The 18,699-nt window shown below is 47.8% G+C and overlaps 10 protein-coding genes across 10 annotated transcripts; 4 read left to right on the forward strand and 6 right to left on the reverse strand.

The window, feature by feature from the left end:
• Window positions 1–120: 120 nt before the first annotated feature.
• F5891DRAFT_965773 (uncharacterized protein) lies at window positions 121–321 on the reverse strand (the record flags this gene model as incomplete). The annotated part of the gene is made up of 1 exon (XM_041376190.1): window positions 121–321. A coding segment is annotated over one exon (201 nt), but the record flags the coding sequence as incomplete, so codon positions are not given.
• On the reverse strand, window positions 267–784 carry F5891DRAFT_156210 (uncharacterized protein). The gene has a single exon (XM_041370696.1). The coding sequence runs from the start codon at window positions 688–690 to the stop codon at window positions 325–327; it is 366 nt and encodes a 121-aa protein (XP_041217318.1). The 5' UTR covers window positions 691–784; the 3' UTR covers window positions 267–324.
• On the reverse strand, window positions 530–1,352 carry F5891DRAFT_156197 (uncharacterized protein). The gene is made up of 4 exons (XM_041370695.1): window positions 1,270–1,352; window positions 1,063–1,221; window positions 963–1,009; window positions 530–909 (listed from the first exon to the last, which is right to left on the reverse strand). The coding sequence occupies exons 2-4, from the start codon at window positions 1,179–1,181 to the stop codon at window positions 740–742; spliced, it is 336 nt and encodes a 111-aa protein (XP_041217319.1). The 5' UTR covers window positions 1,182–1,221; window positions 1,270–1,352; the 3' UTR covers window positions 530–739.
• Window positions 1,341–3,165, reverse strand: F5891DRAFT_1118503 (uncharacterized protein). The gene is made up of 2 exons (XM_041363830.1): window positions 2,146–3,165; window positions 1,341–2,095 (listed from the first exon to the last, which is right to left on the reverse strand). The coding sequence occupies exons 1-2, from the start codon at window positions 3,100–3,102 to the stop codon at window positions 1,589–1,591; spliced, it is 1,464 nt and encodes a 487-aa protein (XP_041217320.1). The 5' UTR covers window positions 3,103–3,165; the 3' UTR covers window positions 1,341–1,588.
• A 61-nt stretch (window positions 3,166–3,226) lies between these two features.
• On the forward strand, window positions 3,227–4,560 carry F5891DRAFT_156185 (uncharacterized protein). Its single transcript, XM_041370694.1, has 4 exons — window positions 3,227–3,380; window positions 3,441–3,587; window positions 3,651–4,137; window positions 4,190–4,560. Exons 1-4 carry the CDS (start codon window positions 3,350–3,352, stop codon window positions 4,443–4,445), a joined length of 921 nt encoding a protein of 306 aa, XP_041217321.1. The 5' UTR covers window positions 3,227–3,349; the 3' UTR covers window positions 4,446–4,560.
• Window positions 4,561–4,990, forward strand: F5891DRAFT_156227 (uncharacterized protein). Its single transcript, XM_041370697.1, has one exon. It carries the CDS (start codon window positions 4,676–4,678, stop codon window positions 4,892–4,894), a length of 219 nt encoding a protein of 72 aa, XP_041217322.1. The 5' UTR covers window positions 4,561–4,675; the 3' UTR covers window positions 4,895–4,990.
• Window positions 4,991–6,543: 1,553 nt separating this feature from the next.
• Window positions 6,544–7,070, forward strand: F5891DRAFT_1198882 (uncharacterized protein; the record flags this gene model as incomplete). The annotated part of the gene is made up of 3 exons (XM_041368684.1): window positions 6,544–6,688; window positions 6,908–6,939; window positions 6,990–7,070. The coding sequence occupies 3 exons, from the start codon at window positions 6,544–6,546 to the stop codon at window positions 7,068–7,070; spliced, it is 258 nt and encodes an 85-aa protein (XP_041217323.1).
• Window positions 7,071–8,102: 1,032 nt separating this feature from the next.
• On the reverse strand, window positions 8,103–9,141 carry F5891DRAFT_156429 (uncharacterized protein). The gene is made up of 2 exons (XM_041370698.1): window positions 8,842–9,141; window positions 8,103–8,792 (listed from the first exon to the last, which is right to left on the reverse strand). The coding sequence occupies exons 1-2, from the start codon at window positions 8,995–8,997 to the stop codon at window positions 8,244–8,246; spliced, it is 705 nt and encodes a 234-aa protein (XP_041217324.1). The 5' UTR covers window positions 8,998–9,141; the 3' UTR covers window positions 8,103–8,243.
• A 999-nt stretch (window positions 9,142–10,140) lies between these two features.
• Window positions 10,141–11,421, reverse strand: F5891DRAFT_1215925 (uncharacterized protein; the record flags this gene model as incomplete). Its single annotated transcript, XM_041369307.1, has 6 exons — window positions 10,141–10,601; window positions 10,658–10,711; window positions 10,758–10,973; window positions 11,031–11,043; window positions 11,104–11,202; window positions 11,255–11,421. 6 exons carry the CDS (start codon window positions 11,419–11,421, stop codon window positions 10,338–10,340), a joined length of 813 nt encoding a protein of 270 aa, XP_041217325.1. The 3' UTR covers window positions 10,141–10,337.
• A 314-nt stretch (window positions 11,422–11,735) lies between these two features.
• Window positions 11,736–13,815, forward strand: F5891DRAFT_1074403 (uroporphyrin-III C-methyltransferase). The gene is given in 5 exon segments (XM_041363352.1): window positions 11,736–12,543; window positions 12,601–12,957; window positions 13,009–13,483; window positions 13,505–13,768; window positions 13,786–13,815. 4 exon segments carry the CDS (start codon window positions 11,779–11,781, stop codon window positions 13,645–13,647), a joined length of 1,740 nt encoding a protein of 579 aa, XP_041217326.1. The 5' UTR covers window positions 11,736–11,778; the 3' UTR covers window positions 13,648–13,768; window positions 13,786–13,815.
• Window positions 13,816–18,699: the final 4,884 nt, after the last annotated feature.

Consider the following 18,699-nt stretch of genomic DNA (forward strand, 5'->3'; position numbering starts at 1 on the left):
GCCATGACACCATTGACGGGTGGCTGATTGCTGTTCCTGGAACCAGCAACAGTTTTGCGCTCTTCCTGCATTCGTGCCCTGGCACATACATCCGGGCCGTTCTCATCTTCCATAATCTGATCACCGCCTCGTGCACGGCAAATTCCGAATTCTAGATCCTTCACAAGATCCTGTCACTCGACTCGCCTTGTTCACATCAATCTTGACGGGATCCCGTGCTTCCCTGCGGCGAAGCTTACCTCCACGACAAGCGTACTCCCGGACGAAGGTCTCCTTGATGACAAGATAAGGTTTGGGTAAGATTCGGAGCTGCGAGCAGAGGGTCTACTCGGCTGGAGTTAGCAAATGTAAAGACGGTCTATTGGCAAGATTGAGGTCGTTGACAAATGAATCGTGCGCAACGGCGCTAAGACCAGAAGCCAAGGGTGGCAAGTGGCGGGATCCAAAGACGAAAGGAGCAGCACAAGGATTAAGGCCGGCATCAGATGTTTTCGGTAGCATGGGAGACTGGGCATACGCAGCAGCAGTAGAATTAACCGGATATATATTGTCTTGGATGAATCGGACTTCCGGGCGTGAGGTCCCATAGAACTGTCGTTGAAGTGCGTCTTTGGCTTCCTGAGCATCGAAGACATTCACGTATTCGACTAGAGCGGTTGTGGTTCCATTGCCGAGCATAGCAGAATCCATGAGCTTCACCTCCTTGATGGGACCGAAAGGATAGAACAGAGGATGCAAGTCACTGGCCTGAGCAAAGAGAAGAATCGGCAAGTTCGATACCAGCAACTTCGAGGAAGGCGTATTGGGGTGAACTGATGGTTGGAGGTGCGGGTTGGTGATCGAACTCCATTTCCGGAAGTGACTCGGAAGGGTTTGAGGATGCCAGCATCATCGTCCTGTCTGCGTCATCTAGGAAGCCGGATAAATGAGGTAGAGTACTTGCAACTGGTTTTAGCTCGCACCTTGAGAGCGTTGTACGACGGCCCAAGATACATCAAGGGTGTGTCCTCTGTGACGTGTCAGTAAGTTGAGCTTTGAATCGCGAAGCAAATGCTCTAATACTTTATTTGCGTTCGCGAGAGCGCATTCATTGCACGTTTGGCTTCCTCATGAGATGATATTACCACGAACCCGCGACGGCGAGATGCGTTATCGACAGTGGCGAGAATCACAGCGTGCATGACAGTACCAAAACGCGAAAACAAGGCGGAAAATTCGGGCCTAGTGACTCGTGAGCATGAAAGGTGTGACGACTAAGAGTAGGCACACTTGGTGAGATCAAAGGGCAGACCGAGCACGTAGAGGTTTCTAGTACTATGTCAGTCCCACGGATGCACCATGCGTGTAAAAGTCCAGCAGATAGGTTTTATTGAATGTGCATTATGAACTAGTTCAAAATTATGAGGGGCTGTAGGGACTATTTAGATGACTAGGATATGGTACAAAAGGTACGTAGGTAGGTTGGCGTGTAAGCTCTGTGGGACATAGTATTAGGTCGCAGTGTCTGATCGAGACATGAAACACAGAGAGTTGAGAAGCTTGATAGCAAGCTGCAATTGAAGATTAGATGGGAAAATGTTCCGACTGGCTATCGGGATACATGTACGATGCCCTTCATAGTCTCTTTGCTCCAGTCCTTGGCACTCGATTCGAGCTTTTCGAGCAACCCAGAGAACGGCACAAGTGGTGGCGGGTAACTTACTTTACGCTGATATGGACTGGTGGTGGGCCTGCGCAATACAGATCGGGTTCGACCTTCACCAACAATGTGACTTCCCTGTCTCAACTCAGGATTGATGTAGGAGTCGTTGGATGCTGCAAGGCTAGGACGATTTGGAGCGTGACTCGAACCTGCTGGCATACCAGCCAGAGGTGCATTCGTCCCCTCCACGTCACCACCTCCCAACAAAGAATCATCATCATCGCTTTGTTCGAGCACTGCTTGAGCAGACTTGCTGCGGCGCTTACGAGTGCGCTTGTAACCCTCGCCATCAGAGCAGTCAAGTTGCCAATAGCTTCCTTTGCCTGGCTCCATGATGGTACGGGGAACGTGTTTGAAGACTTTGTTCAAAGAAAGGTTATGGCGAATTGAGTTCTGTGCATAGTCATGAGGCGGAATAGGTGAGGAGTCAGAACAAAATCCACCTTCCAAGCCTTCTCATTTCGTCGAAACTTGAACCATTCAAAACGACCCTCGAGTACTGTGTATATCTCTTGCAATGTGAGCTGCTTATTCGGGCTTCCGTAAATTGCCAGCTTGATCAGTATAGGATAGGGCTGGTTTGGTTTCTCTCCTTCAAGTGGATCTGGAAGCGCCCACAAGTCAATTTTCTTGTGGGCTGGAATGTGTAGTGTCTCACGCAGGTAAGGTCCTGCGTCTTCGAAGAGGTGTCTAGTTGGGGCGGCAGGGAACGTTGACAGTGACCCATGAGAACTAGATAGTGATGCCGAAGACTGTTCGATGTGTGCTTGAGATGAGTGAGTGGGTATGGGGAGATGCTGATTTGTTTGTTCATAGAACTCAAGAGAAAGAGTATTATTAGATCGATTTGAAGGGCGTGCAGGGGGTGTATAATGGATGCAGGTGCCACTGGTGGGTGGGTGGAGTGGGTATTCGATATGCTTGGGGCCCAGGCGATGAAGACTATGATATTGCAAATGCAGCTGCTGCAAGTACTGTGGCTGATTAGAAGATGACCGGCAAGAGGCTGATGGATTATATTGGTGATACTGGGAATGTGATGGGTAAAATTGGTCTTGATCGGAAGATAAGTTGCTCCAGTTCCTGTCCACACTAAGATAAAACTCTGCAGGACTTGTAAGCTCTATTTCGAGAGGTGCTGAAATGATTGGCTTCGACTTCGTTGCCGGTGTGGGCAGTACCAGAGTCGAACTCCCCATCTGAGATATATTAATTATGTGAATGCGGGATGGTGACTGGATTATTTGTTGCAAGACCGCCAAGTAATATGCTGCCGGCCAAACCCCAGGTGTTGAAATGCGATCGGCAAGGCATGGCGACTGTGCAGAAGACATTGTAAAAAAATGGCAGGGACCCACCAAACCAAACAGTTTAACAATAACGGAACGTGAAATAGTCATCCGAGTAATAGGCCGACGTGACACGGAGATCAGGTGATTGGCGAGGACGACTTCAAGGGCAGCGTTCGCTTTCGGTTTTGAGCGCCACTTTGGCTCACCTTATTAAATACTGCTGTAAGGCTTAACACTTTTTTGGGTCTACCCAAGGTTTACGGCGGTTGTACTTATGTACAAATCCTCATTTGACTCGCGAATTGGTAACGAGTTCGGGAGTAATACTTAATCATTGAGCTTGCCATTCCGGCGCATGTTCTCCTTCAAGCTTCAAGTCTCGCATGGTAAAGAACTAGTGCCATATTACCATTTACTATTTTCTTTCTCAACTCTCATTCTTTTAGTACTCATGGTCATTAGTACAAACAGTGACATCTATGCTCCATTTCTACAAGGCATAATGATGGAGGACGGTTATCAGTCCAATGAGGATGGCTCTGGCTTGCATTCACCCATCTTCGGGGCTCAATTTCCTCAGCCGCATGGATACAGTAAGTCCTATCGTCTTTTCAAAACAATGTTAATCATCATTTCACATGTTATCCACAATGAAGTCCGCTATCGTCAAGATCAACTAGATAGACAACATGCAGCGGGCATCCTAGCCTCTCAGTTTAATTACATCAACATCCACCCGCGCCCTCACCTTCTCGAAACCCCTTCGGATTTTCATTCAACTCAGAATCTTCACTACCATAATTCATATCAGTCTGACTTTCTTCCACAAAGAAATCACCTCGGCCTTGACACACCGCCCCATACCCACCCTAACATCTGCCTTCCGCTCCCACCGGCTCACGGTGCCGTCATCAATTTGTTCTACCAAGGCCCCCGAAATCGAAAATATTCTGCTGAGGACTTGCGCACACAGTCTTTCTCAGGTGGTTGCTCAGCACAACCCCCTGCAATACAAACTCCAGAGAGCACTCGATCCCCTGTTCCAACGTCAGAGTCAACCCTTCAACCGCAGCCAGCCGCATCTACGTCTCAGGATCCGCCTCGCAGGGAAATTTCGAATCAGGTGGTAGCTTGTCAGCAATGGTGCGTTCATTCTTATTCTTATTTCAGGTTGCTCATTTTCGTGGTTGCTAAGTCGTGCGAGGAAAATTCGATGCGATTCTGCAAGACCAATTTGTCATAATTGTGTGCGCCGCTCGAATGAATGCCAATACGATGCAGCACCTAAACGGCGAGGGCCTGATAAAAGGCCAGGCACTCGCCAGCGCTCGTGCAAGAAACGTCCAACAGATGGTTCATCCCCTTCTTCCCTTCGGTCCAAGCGGAAACGCACTTCAGTCAGGAATGATGACTTCGAGCTTCCGCGGGAATCTAACGTCCCCTCCGCCTGAACTTGTCTCGTGGTCGGGTGTCACCCCAAGGTCGCCATCCACGGGTATTGGTACCCCGAGTGGAATTGATGCCAGTCAATCGGTTTCTTCTCTCCCTCTGCATTGCGTCTCTAATTTTATCACACCTTAGCTAAATTTGGACTTCTACCCAAACGACCTGTATCTCTGCTTCGGGAACACACCCCACCTATCAACTTGGTCTTCACGCGGAAGTTGTATCCACGCACCTGATGGCACAACGCCCTAGGGTGACCCACCGTCCCCTACTCAGAACATTAGAAATGCTATTAGAAATGCTATTAGTGCAGTCAGTTTACCCGTGCACCTCAGTCGCCGAGTGGATTACAGGAATGTGTCAAACCGCTGGAAGATTGAAGATGAACATCGTCATCTGCCAGGCTCAGATAAAGCGCACCGATTTAGTTCAAGCCAATGGTTTGCAGATGTAGAAGCTAACAGACGGAGACGCTCAGTGTCTGATGAAAGAACAACTTATATTATCAATACCTAACAGACGGAGACGCTGAAGAAACTAATGTAAGACACGGCGAGATAACGAAAGAGTTGGAAACATACCTGAGTGTCTGATGAAAGAACACCGTGGTTCGGTTCGAGGTTCAGAAAAGGTACGGTGGGTTCAGAACCGGACAGCGGCAACTTTAGACTGGAGCGCGTGTTTACTGTAAGTTACATCAGCTCCTACCTAAAAACTGCACCGTTGTCAAGGAGTACTATATGACTGTCCTCTCCGAGCATTGAGCAAGATATTTCAAGAACTATCCTATATGCTGTTCAAACCGCCAGAATACGATATTGTGGCGCACCAGTGAATGGCCCCGTAACGGCGTGACATTCAATTTCATCTCCGAGCCATTACATCTCACCGTGTCCCCCCTACTAGTCTTTTTCATGTTTCCAAGATATCCAATATCCACCGTACATCTGCATTCATCGCGAGTCTTTATCCTCGGCTGATGTTGCATTAGCTCTTGATGCTTTGGGCGAGCTGCAGGAGTTCCTATTAACTCTCCCCGCTTCGCATAGAGAAACTATTGTTTCAGCGAAAGTTGAGATGCAGCCTGCCACTCCCTTCAAACCCCCGCTCCCGATACAAGAACACCATTGGAAAAGACGTCTTCGACGAAGATCTACCAGCCGGTGCGTTCCTGTCAACCCACGTACCGGCAACCTTCACCAATCTTAATGCAGGCATATCTGTGTTACATTGTAAATTTCTTCCAGACCATCACCTATTTATTTCATATTTCATCACACACGCAGGCGTCGTCAGCTTTCCCAGGTCTCTAAGGTGCAACCCAATGGCTATAATGGCAGTCGCCCATCCACAGGTTCTGCAATATCCCCAGCATCATCTACAAGTATGCCAGTCGTTACTGGCTCTCAGGCTGACGGGCTGCCCAATATACATAAAGCCATCCCCATCGTCCCCTCGCACACCAATGGAGCGCCTGTGAATGTTGTGTATGTGTAGCGGTTGTAGCAATCAGATAATACCCTCGATATGCAAGGATACAGTGTCGTCGTCGTGCTCAAACCACCCCCTTGACCTCCTAGCGCTTCGCCCCAGAACATTCCGGGTCACAGCAATACGTTTGATGACTTCTCGATTGACTGTGCTCCAGACAGTACGAAGAACCGTCCATCTCATCACCCTCAACCATCTTCGTCCTGCGGATGCCTACCCACAACCTCATGTGCGATTGCGTCCAAATGATAGCATCAATGGTCCTGCACCATCTGCTCGAGTAAATCATCTGCGTCATCCTTCATCATAATCTGACTATATCCCTAATGGTAAGTCCACCCCAAAACGAGCCATTTGATCACTAACTCACAACATCTGCGGGTTATCAAGATACTGAACCCACACTAGGCCGTGCGATTTCTACAGGCTTCACCACATCTTCGTTGGTAGTCCATCCGCTTGCGCGACCAGGTGCCTCGCGGCACCTATGTGAAATGCAGCATCCCTCGCCCTCACGCATTCACTGGCCAGCACATCGTTGTAAGTTCGTTGCTAGAATTCTGTGATGAATTTTGACGCAACGAATTCCACGTGAACTGCTCATCAATCATGATGTTTCAACCACCGATTGCCGTGTTGAATAAGGGAAACGCTGCTGCTCGCAGAGAAGCGTCCGTGCCAGTGGACTTGAATGCGCCTGATATCATCTACACTGCCGAAGATGACCAGGCGATCAATCAATTCTACCGCGACATCAGTAAGTCCTGACTGGCCATCCCTATCGTCGCGGTAAAATACCGAATCAAATTTCATTGCAAACGATACGGCACTCGGTGGGTGGACCTGAACCTTTCATAATGTTATATCTGACCTTTGTATGGGTAGCTTGGAGCTGGTGCCATGAAATCGGAGGCAGATCAAGGAGTCGTCGACGCTTGACTAAATGTATACGGCGTGTCAAACCTGAAGGTCGCAGATATGTCCATCTCACCGTTGAAGGTTGGCACGGTGAGTGCTGAACAAGGGATTTTTGATGTGCAGTCTAACGATATCCACAGAAAACGTATTCGACGGCGCTTCTTATTGGAGAGCGGGCTGCGATGGTCATTGCTGAAGACTTGGGTATCAATTGCATTTGATATGCATCTTTCAGGGATGTATTATGGGCACACGCCAACAAGGCAAACAGCTTGGCTGTCCCCGGCCAGCTGGGAGAGTGGTATGAAAGAATTTAAACATTTTATGGATAGATTTTGTATAGATCTGCAGACTATTTATACAGGTCTCAGTAAAAGCTTTTTGGCACGTAACAATTGTTGCCGCGACAATCCTGCATATGAAAAGGGAAAGGTCTCCATATCCTTAAAGCCAACCAAACTCACATAAGTGCCGCACTGCACTTCCCAACATGAAATTTTTCCACGACGATCGAAACCAAGAACCAGTGCCATACTTGGTCACAAAGCCATCCCGGTAGCGGGGAATGTGATCAAGCTAAAGCTCACTGAAAACTAAATGTGGAGAAGGATGCGTTGGTGCGGTGCGGTAGTGCACAGCCACCAAATCTCGCATTCTACCGCGTCACTACCGCACCCATGAAGTACTATATTCACTATGATACCGCAATAATTCTTACACAAAAACATGTACTATGGTATTTCTTAATCGTAAATCATATTTAAGACCTTTGTGGACGACGTAGACGTATTATATACGCATATAAGACACTTGTTGTGTAGGGTGCGGCACGGATGCGGCACGATGCGGCAAAATCCTAAAGGCCAGACCAGGAACTATACATGTTCGAAAAAGGCAATCAAGATACGATCGGCTGGTGCGTCATATATCGCAGCCTGGCTTCTGAACTACCGCATATGACCCTGGAGGCGCGTGCACGAAGTTGCATTTTGGTGAGCAGCGTGTATAACATAAGAATGTATCAGACATACCGTTCGAAACGTTTGGTAATAGACCCCACGAGTCTGAAAACCAAGAGTGGGATCCGTAAGTATGTAGTCAAAGACCCGTAACACGTGCCTGAGCGCCAGGGCAGGTGACACTAGCTTGCTTTACATGGCGCTTGTTAGTAAAAGCATCAAAGCATCAGGTTTCATCATGTGATCCAGTTGCACATACCAGTCCTAGCGCTCTACACAATCGAGACTTATACAAGTATGAATGAAAAGGTCATGAAATACACGTCATGATCGTACTGGTCGGAAAGCTCGAAAGCTGAAACATCAAAGAACTACAAATATGACATCGCGTCTAGGTTAGAGTCTGAATCACAACAAAGATACAAAAAAAAATCACTAAAATACACCCGGAATGAGTCTGTAGCGCACCCTCTGAGACCACCGGACCCATTCCGCCCCAAACCGCTTGCGAAGCATCGCATCTTCGCTCATAGCCCGTGCGCAGCTTAGCACGCCGGTCAGCATGAGTTGGAGTGCCCATATTCCAAATACGATACGCCCGATGTAAGTGGGGAGCCACCCTGAAGATCGCACGAACGATCCGGGGCTCGCATAGATGAGCGAGATCCCGAACGAGGCGATCCAGCTGGCTACATAGCTAGGATGGCGCACAATGCGGTATGGACCAGCGGTGACGAGGGAGTGGTCCTTGCGCAAGCTCAGCTGGTGAGTGAAATGGCGTCCCATGACACGAAAACACCATAGGCGTCCCAAGCAACCCAAGAGGACGAGGATCGTTCCGAGTATGAAGTGTGTGTTTGGTACCATATCCGGAAGCTGTCCGCTGTGAACTAGAATAGAGAGGATTCCAGATGAGACAGGCAATGGAAAATAAGCCGCGAGTATGACGGCTATCTCTGCGACACAGGGTATCAAGCCCGACAACTGTTATATGATATTCGTTAATGTGTCTAGACATCGAAAATTGACATACCCGTTGTAATATCGGGAAAATGGCTGGGCAGATACGCTCGTAGAGCGGACCGCCGCTAATTGTTTCCTCGTTATTGGGTGCTGGGTTCGGAGAAATATACGCATTATTGAATACAAGGACAGATGGCACAAGGAAAAGAAGTTTCATGAGAGTCATCTTGGAAATCGTCACTAAAAGCTGTCACTACTCACATCCCTCTTATATGCGTGTGCTCGCATAAACGGGCACCCACATAGCTAGGGTTACCATGCTGGCGTTTGAAATTAGAGAAATCCGCAAAGGGCAGCTACACGTGCGGTGCGAATAGCTAGGCTTCCCATGCTTCCCGAGATTCGTCGAAGAAGAAGCCCATGGAACGTGGGCCGGGTGTTCGACACTGCGCCTCAAACTTGACAAAAATGTTGTTTTTGGAAGGGGCAGTGGTAAACACGCTAGGGAAGTTGAGTCACATTACGTTGTACCCGCTGAATCTAGCTTCCGAGTGGTCGGTGCAAGCATCGTGATAGGCCGCTGGATTTACGTTCATCATGATTGCCGGGCTATTGAAAATAAAGGCTAGAATCAACGAGATACATCAGTCCCAGAATTCACGTTATCGTTCAACGTAGGGCATACCTCGCACAGTCCGACTCGACAGACTTTTGGATAGTGTCGGGACAGTTGGTGGACAAAATATCAGATGACCTGTGAAGGCAGTCAAAGCGAGGAATGGATCAATTTTCCTTCACAGCCTACCCAAAATGGATGATGTATGTAAAACGCCTAAGGCCCGACAGTTGATGTTCCCACGAACAACGGAGTATCACTTCTATTGTCGACGACGTGTATTACCTTCGCTTTTGGCAGAGAGCTGATATACAACTTCTCTGTATGTTCTCTCGCGATCATACGATTATGTTTGCGCTAACCTGTTTCAGATCGTGGGCTCAAAGCTATAACATAAACTGTGCAGCTGTAAACGAGCCCGGCTTGCAGATTCAATGTGATTGCTGTCAATGCGACTTGACCCATTCTGCTCGTATCAAGTGAGGCTTTCAATGCACTTTTGGTAGCGCAGCAACGCGTTGGAGAATACAAGAGGGTCGCGTCGGACCAATTTATCATTGCGCAGGTGAAAGACCCGGCTTCGATTGACATTATGACATCAGGATCCGACCCTAGACATTTTGTAGCTGAATGGTTTTTTTAGAACACGTCGACGATCACATTATCATAGCCTCATATATCATACATACCCTGCAAATGACCCTCGCAAATACAAGATTTCAAAATTTGACATGCAGAGGCACCATCTGCTCTCGAGGTGGTTAGAGAGGACGATATCGTGTGTCTGCATTCGAGTCAACATGTGCACTTGGAAAAGTATGGCTTGCTAGTCAATTATAAAGCTCTATCTTAGGGATAAGAAATAGCGACGGATTCTATCCCGCCTGGATGCTGATATCTATATGATCTATGGTATATGTTCAGAAATGGTAAGCCACCCTCGTTCTATTTTATAGTGATGCGAGTGTCTTCAATGCTTCCTGTATCTTTCCCTCCTCCTTCGCCCATGAAGGCACAGGGATCCTGTATGTATCTCCGGCCCGGGCATATGAAATATCGCCCACACGCGCGACAGGCTTGAATTTTGTGAGGTCGACGGCACCTCTGCTTGTGAGCATGTCTTTGCGCATGTGGAAGTACTTGACGTGCGTGAGGATGAGCGTGCTGTTATGCTCGCCTGTGATTGGATGTGTGATATCTATCGATTTGTACAGCTATTGAGAGGCGAGGATGTCAGCAAACGAGCGGGCTCGGCGTGAAATGAGCTTACCTCACATTCCATGCTAAAAGCGCTTTCCTTGACGCGCGAGGCTCTTATTTGCACCTGAACGCGTGATTGTTAGTCCATGCATCGTATGATGAAGGTCCACGTGTACGCATTTCTCCTTTGTCAGACCGCTGAGAGCCCACTCGTCGAACTCGGGAGGAGCGTCTACAGCAGTCGAATTTGCATTATCGACGAATCCCTCGCTGATGATGTTCATGGTGAGTCCTTGGCCGTTCTTCAGGTTCGTGGTCATGTCTTTTAGGCTGCCCGTAGCATTGTGGTTGATCGTGAATGAGATGACAGGCGGGTAGTTGGTGACCTATGAGAAAAGTTTATCAGACCGTTAGAGGGACGCGTTGTTTGTCGCATTGCTCACTGTGTTGAACCAACTGGTGGATGCAAGCCAGGTAAGCATGTAGAATGTATCAGATTATGGAAACCTGTCTTACCTGAAAGGTGCCATGTTCTCTACGCCATCCTCGCTGATCATGGATACGAGTGACATGAGGCGTGGTAGAACGCCTGGATTCAAGAGCTTGTTGAGATTGCTGTCGATCACGGTCGCGATCGCGGCTGATAAACAAGTGGAGGAGTACGTACGTCTTGTCCATTTCTGTTATGCTGTAGACTTTCCAGCCTGCAGATTCGCCTGCAAGCCAGTCCTTTCCGGCAGGAGTGGCGTCGACTCTCTGGCCATAGGTCCAGGATGGATTGGGTGATTGGGTGATGGTGGAGTAGGGGGTGGTATCGAATGGAGGGATGTACATGGTTGGTGGATTAGCTGGATGAAGACACCGAGCCTCTGTTTTTATAGTTACATGGTCGCAAATATCGAGGCCAGTCTTGGCTTACGAAGGTTTGGGATCGGACGACTCGGATATATAGACTCGGTGTGCAAGCTCAACGCCTGGTATCTCCTGTGCATGTCCGAGGATTCGAGACTCGAAGTCGACCATGTCGGGCCATACAGGGGAGCCATGAAAATGAATGAATGAAGTCGACTCAGTGGGAACGGAGACTGTTGATTATCGGCTACTCAATGGATGAACGCCATGTTACATAATAGATGTGATTTGCTATACCATATTTTGAAAGCACACCCTGCTCCTCTTTTTATCCTTTCCATGGTCTCCAATGGATTGAGTCAGTACCCCGCGCCAGTAGGTAGAGCGTCCCTCCTTCTGACATTCAAAGGACACAGAAACACCATCCTTATTATTGGCGGTGATGTCCTGGCCGCCTCTAGGGCATTTGCGGCACTCGAGGCAGGTATGCAAGTGATCATACTCGCTAGAGGGTTAGTATGTGACGAGCTGAGATGGAGAGCGGACCAACAGCAAGTAAATCTCACAGACTGGGACATGCTTCCCTCTGTGTCTACTTCTCCACTTCCCTCAGCTCCAGAAGAGTCCCTCTCTGCATTCCTCGCCGAAAACCCATCTATATCTCTTATTCGCATCACCATACACACGGTGGACACACCCGCACTTGCACGTATCTGTCATGCACATAACATCCCCATAAACGTTACCGACCATCCTGCACTATGCGACTTCTCCTTTGCGTCCATGCACCGTTTCGCTGATCCATCTACAGGCGGGCAGAGTGCGCTACAAGTGGGTGTGACAACCAATGGGGAGGGATGCAGGCTCGCGGGGCATGTTAGACGAGAGATTGTCAGCATGCTTCCAAAAGACATTGCCGGAGCTGTCAGGCAGGTCGGAAGACTTCGACGCTTGGCTAAGAATACAGATGACGAGGTCGCAGAGTGTGAAGAAGGTGAGAACAGTAGTGTCACCACTCCTAACAGGCCCGTACCTGGTTGGAGAAGTAGTGCCACCGAAAGCAAAGACGAGTCCTCCCGCCGCCGCATGAAATGGGCTGCTCAGGTCAGCGAGTATTGAGCTATCACACGGTTGGCATCCATGTCAGAAGACGATATGAAGCTCATATTATCTGGCGACTCTCCCCAAACGATTTCACCATGCTCAGTTCAGGTTCCAAACGAGAGTTCACTACATAACTTAACACTTTTACCGCCTCCGAAGAAAGGCCGTATTCTCCTCGTTGGTTCCGGCCCAGGATATCCCTCCCTTCTCACCATTGCAACTCATAATGCGCTTATGAAACATGCAGATCTTGTTCTCTCGGACAAGCTCCATCCCGCGGCCATACTGGCTCTCATACCTGAAACTATCGAGGTGTGCATTGCAAGCAAATTCCCTGGCAATGCCGAAGGCGCGCAGTCAGAGATGATGGACGCAGCTGTCGAAGCTGCTCGACGTGGCCTCACTGTCGTCAGAGTACGTCCGATTCTTCATTTCTTTGACACTGACAATTATCTCGTCACACAGCTGAAACAAGAAGACCCAGTTGTCTACGGCCGTGCAGGGGAGGAGGTACTCTTCTTCCGAGCACACGGGTTCGAACCGCTTGTTGTCCCGGGTGTTTCGTCTGCACTTGCAGCGCCTATTTTTGCTGGAATACCAGTCACGCAGCGTGGCGTTGCAGAAAGTGTCGTTGTGTGTACCGGAGTCGGGCGACAGGGCAAGGAGGTCAAGCTTCCTGGTTACGAATGCTCGCGGACTGTGCTTATCCTCATGGGCGTCGCCCGGATAGCGCAGGTTGTTGACGCTATGATTCGCAATGACAGCAACAGTGGGGAAGGTCTGCAGAATAGTGAAAGGAGACGAGAGGAGCGTCCATACCCTCGGAACACGCCTATTGCCATTATCGAGCGCGGCTCGATGCCTGATCAACGGGTAGTCGCAAGTACGCTTGGAGATATATGTGAAGCGTTGGATATTGCGGGAGAGCAAAGGCCTCTGGGTATGATGGTTGTTGGGTGAGCTGTATTGGCACTGCAAGGTTCTGGTGACACAAGCGTGTTGGAAGAGGGGGAAGAACGAGATGAAGAGAGGATAAGAAAGTGGTTAGGGGTATGCAGGTGGGTCATGCGAGAGGGAATCGATCAGGGCTGGGTGGAGGTATAGTTTAGGTCTGTAATTCATCATTAACATCCATTGCTTGATCTGCAGGAATTTTTGTTGACATACGAGGAGTTGTGTAAGCTTACCGGTATTTAAATTAGATGATAGTGTCACTCTGGAACTCGAACTCGAAATTCTGGAGCTCAAATATCGACTTGATTGATGTGAGACGGCCCAGTCCTTCCGTAGAAACTCTTTTCGAAAGCCTGCCCAATAAATGATGCATTGTATTCGATGCTCAGTGCAAGTGACACTACCAAGGGACTGGGCTTACTGTACAGAGGATTGACTACTATAGCGGTCCCCGAGACAGCTACCCGTCAACTAGTACTGGTTGGGTGCACTGCTCGAATGCCAGGATAACAAGTTCATAAAAACCCAATTATCGTCTCAGACATGTACGGGAAACAAGTTCAACTGACTGAAAATGCTCGCACATACCCTTCTTTGTGTTTATGCCTTGTCCGAATCCAATTCATAAGTTGACGTACGTATTTCGTGATACAATATTTGCAGTAGTGGCTGCAGTTGTCTACTACATCTTCCCCAGGAGTCCCTCTTCGATATTGTGAGAACGCCCCTTCCAAACTTTCTATAGTACACAGGCAACCATTTCTATGTAATTTCATCAGCTTTCTACACCGTTAGAAAAAGTTAAAAATACGAACCATTTGTATAGTAGTAACACAGATGCAATCAATTATTTGTCTGCACTCCCTTGGAGGAGCGGAGGACACGCGAGGACGAGTTGGCTTGAAGACGCTGGCGCTTGCGTGGAGGGATGTATTCATCGGCCGACTCATCGCTACTCTTGGACGAGCTATCCTCCCGATAACTGTCCTCGTCCTATCATCATTATCCGTGCATCGCACATCATGAGCACCTGTCCGGAATGACCCACGACGCCAATGGAAAATGCTCAGAAAGAGTTAAACTTATGGTCATACTTGCATCTCCTTCGCATCGGAGGCCGTTAGACTTTAGTACTACTAATATTCTGACCCACGGAGGATGGGGCCCACTCCCGGCCAAAGCCATGGCGCGCAGCGCGCAGCCGTGGCGCGCAGGAGGAAGACAACATTTTCGGAAGGCGCGCCCACCAAGGAATATGATCCTGGGATACTCGGGACCATGACTCAGCTTCGACCCGACCGTGGGAAATTTCCTTATAGGGGAGCAAACACCTTTCTGAAGGACCTCTTCTCTGCGATCGCGACCGTGGTCTCAGGACATTTCCAAGACCTCGTTTCGTCGAGATACGGGCTTAACTAAGCTGCACGGCTAAGCCAAAGTCATGGTGCGCCAGCCAAATGGCTAAGCCTAAGTCATGGCGCGCCAGCCAAAGGGCTAAGCCTAAGTCATGGTGAGCCAGCCAAGCGTGCTAAGCCTTAGCCACGGCGCGCCACCAAAAGGTCATGGCGCGCCAGCCAAGCTCCGACGTATGCTTGCCTAGGGGGCGGGAAAATCTTGCCAAAAATGGAAAAAATAAAAAACATAGAGAAAGATGATGGGATCATGGTGGTACCAAGGAAATGTCTCCCTATGCGAGATTTGAGGGAGCTACGGAAGAAATGAGCGAAAATCATGGACGAGTTTGAGGGAAAAGGGCAGTGAGGCGAAAAGTCAAGTCAACCGTAAGGGATGGAGATAAGGATTGAAGCCAAGGGTCTGAGGAAAAGTCAATAGAGGCGAAAGAGAGAGGCAAATCAAGGAACCGAGGGCAAGAGAAAGAGGGAAAAAGTGGAGAGATAAGTCAAAGGCAACAGCATAAGACATACGATAATGAAGGAAACAACAGTGTAAGGAAAAGTCAAGGGACGGATCCAAGAGAGATCTGAATAATGAAGGGAAAGGTCAAGGGCAAAAGTCAGGATACGAGGAGGAAGGAAAGTCAAAGTCAAGAGAGATGACAAGGAAGAAATGAAAAGCGGATAGGGAAAAGATAAGGAAAGTCAAGAGCGAAGGAAGGGGGACAAGAGAAGGGAAGTCAAGGAAAAGAAGACAAGTGAAACAAGGGAAGATGGAAGGGGTGGTGAGACGAAAGTCAGGAAGTCAAGGGATCGGAGAAGCAATAGATGAGATAATGAAAGCTTCAAGTCAAGTGAAGTCAAGGGATAGAGGGCGAAACAAAGTAGACGGAAAAGATATAGAAAGACAAGTCAAAGGCAGAAAAGGGGAAAAGGACAAGATACGATACAAGGCAAAGTCAAGTAAAGTCAAGGACGAGTGAAGGGAAGGCAAGGGAAGGACAGTCAAGGAGAAGTCAAGGAAGGGGGAGTGGTGTAAAGTGAAGGAAATCAGTCAAGGAGAAGTCAAGGGCAAGTTGTGTCAAGTGAAGTAAATTTCTAAGCATATTTTGTTATATGGGATATGGTTAGACCATGGTTATGGCTAGCTCAATGTGAGCAATTCTCAAAATGTGCAAATGTATCCCCCTTGTTTTGCACATTTTCGCCATTCCTCAAAATGTACATAATGGACCCCCTTGGTTTCACACATTTTTAGCATTTCTCAAAATGTGCAAAACAAGGAGGGTACATTTTGCACATTTCTGGCATTCCTCAAAATGTGCAAATGTATCCCCCTTGTTTTGCACATTTTCGCCATTCCTCAAAATGTGCAACACAAGGGTGGTCCATTTTACACATTTCTGGTATTCCTCAAAATGTGCGAAACAAGGGGGTCAATTTTTACATATTTTTGGCATTTCTCAAAATGTGCAAAATGAGGGGGTCCATTTTGCACATTTCTGGCATTCCTCAGAATGTGCACAATACACCTTCCTTGTTTTGCACATTTTCGCCATTCCTCAAAATGTGCAAAATGAGGAGGGTCCATTTGCACAGTTGGTAGGGTGCATGTCACACATCCCCTTGTTTTGCACATTTTGAGATATGCCAGATATGCGTAAAATGGACCCCCTTGTTTCACACATTGTTGACATGCCTCAAAATGCGCAAATGCACCCCCTTTGTTCTGCACATTTTTGCACATTTTTGGCATTCCTCACAATGTGCAAAATGAGGGGGTCCATTTTGCACATATCTGGCATTCCTCAAAATGTGCAAAATGGACCCCTGTTAAGACCGTGCACAAAGAGTAGGACTGATTCAAAGGGGCTTGGCTTCAGCTATGCGCTGCGCCCCTTACCCAAGTATGTGCCCTTAATTTCAGAATGATGTCCGGAGAAAGTAAAGTCCAAGGAAGTCCGAAGGACTTCCGGAAGAGCGCGGGAAACTTTGGAAGGACTTTCTGGACAAGTGCAAGTAACTTCCAGACGAGTGCAGGAAAGTTCAGGAGGAACTTCCAGAAATTACAATGAGGTTTCATCCTGATATAGATATGTATAATGGCTACTCAGGACAAGTCCTGAGTAGAAGCAAACAGAGGAAAGGCTGCAAGGACAAAGTCTGAAGCAGAATAGGGAATGGAGGAACGGATGAGGCGTGGGAATATTGTCAGATGTAGGTCCGGAATATGGGATATGACAACCTCTCTTGTTGTCTATATTTTTGGCATGCCTCAAAATGTGCAAATGCACCTGCCTTGTTTCACACATTTCCACCATGTCTCAAAATGTGCACATGCACCCCCCTTGTTTTGAACATTTCTGGCATTTCTCAAAACAGGTGGCCAATACATTTACCATTACACTTTATCAAGGTCCAAGATTTTATGATTATTATGAGCCCCTTCAGTGACCTAACCCTGTAAACATGGTCACCCCACCTTGACATTTTTCCCATGTGACATGGGCCAGCCCACCATGGGCCCACTTTATCATTGTATATCAATGCCTTTGGGTGGGCCTGCATACAGTGTGTATCTAATGGTTATGAGTGGGCCCACAGCACACATTCTTCCAAACTTTGGAGAGAGCTTATGTTGAAGTCTAATGTATGTATAGGTGGGCCTATGGAACAGCAACAAAGTATTTGTTAACAACTTTGAGTGGGCCCAAATGGCTGGTACTTTGTATATATGATTAGACCTGGGTCATGTATTTGCATGACTGGGTGGGCCCACATAGTGATCCGCCATGATGTGCGCCAGAAAGAAGATAAATATGAGACTAGTTTTGCCGGAGATCATCACAGCTCACCGGGATTCCAACATTCTATGGCTAATTTGTCATTTTACTGGGTTTTACCCTTATGAGTGATGTACAGCTGAAATTTGATGAATGCACTTGATAATAGTGGTCTAGTGTGATGTGGACCAGCGAGGGGATAGCTATGAGACTATCCTCACCAGAGATCATCACAGCTCACCAGAATTCCAACATTTTATGGCTAATTTGTCATTTTACCGGTTTTACCCCTAAGAATGATTCCCACGTCAATATTGATGTCTGTACTTAATGATAGTGATCTGGTGTGATGTGAACCGGCGAGGGGATAGATATGAGACCGTCCCTGCTGGAGGTCATCACATTCTGCCAGGATTCCAACATTTCATGGCTGATTTTTTATTTTACTGGTTTTTACCCCTATTGATGATTTACAGCTGAATGTTGATTAATATGCCTAATTATAGTGGTCTGTCATGATGTGTACCAGCAAGGGGATAGCTATGTGACTACCCTCGCTGGTGGTCATCACATTCCGCCGGGATTCCAACATATCATGGCCAATTTTTCATTTCGCCAGTTTATACCCCTATGAATGATTTACAGCTGAATGTTGATCAAAGTACTTAATAATAGTTGTCCAGTGTGCTATGGACTTGCAAGGGGATAGCTATGAGACTATCCTCACTGGTGGTCATCACATTCCGCCATGATTTCAACATTTATTTTTCCTTTTACCCCTATGAACGATTCTCAAGTAAATATTAATGTCTGTACTGAATAACAGTGGTCTGGCATGATGTGGACCGGCAAGGGGTTAGCTATGAGACTACCCTTGCCAGAGATCATCACATTCTGCCGGAATGCAAACATTTCATGGCTAATTTTCATTTTACCAGTTTTTACCCTCATGACTGAGTCCCAAGTCAACATTGATGTCTATACTTGATCATAGTTGTTCAGATAGCCAGGAGATTATCCTCACT

This window comes from Suillus fuscotomentosus, assembly GCF_016647785.1.
Source record: "Suillus fuscotomentosus strain FC203 chromosome Unknown F5891scaffold_168, whole genome shotgun sequence".
In the NCBI taxonomy this organism is placed as follows: domain Eukaryota; kingdom Fungi; phylum Basidiomycota; class Agaricomycetes; order Boletales; family Suillaceae; genus Suillus; species Suillus fuscotomentosus.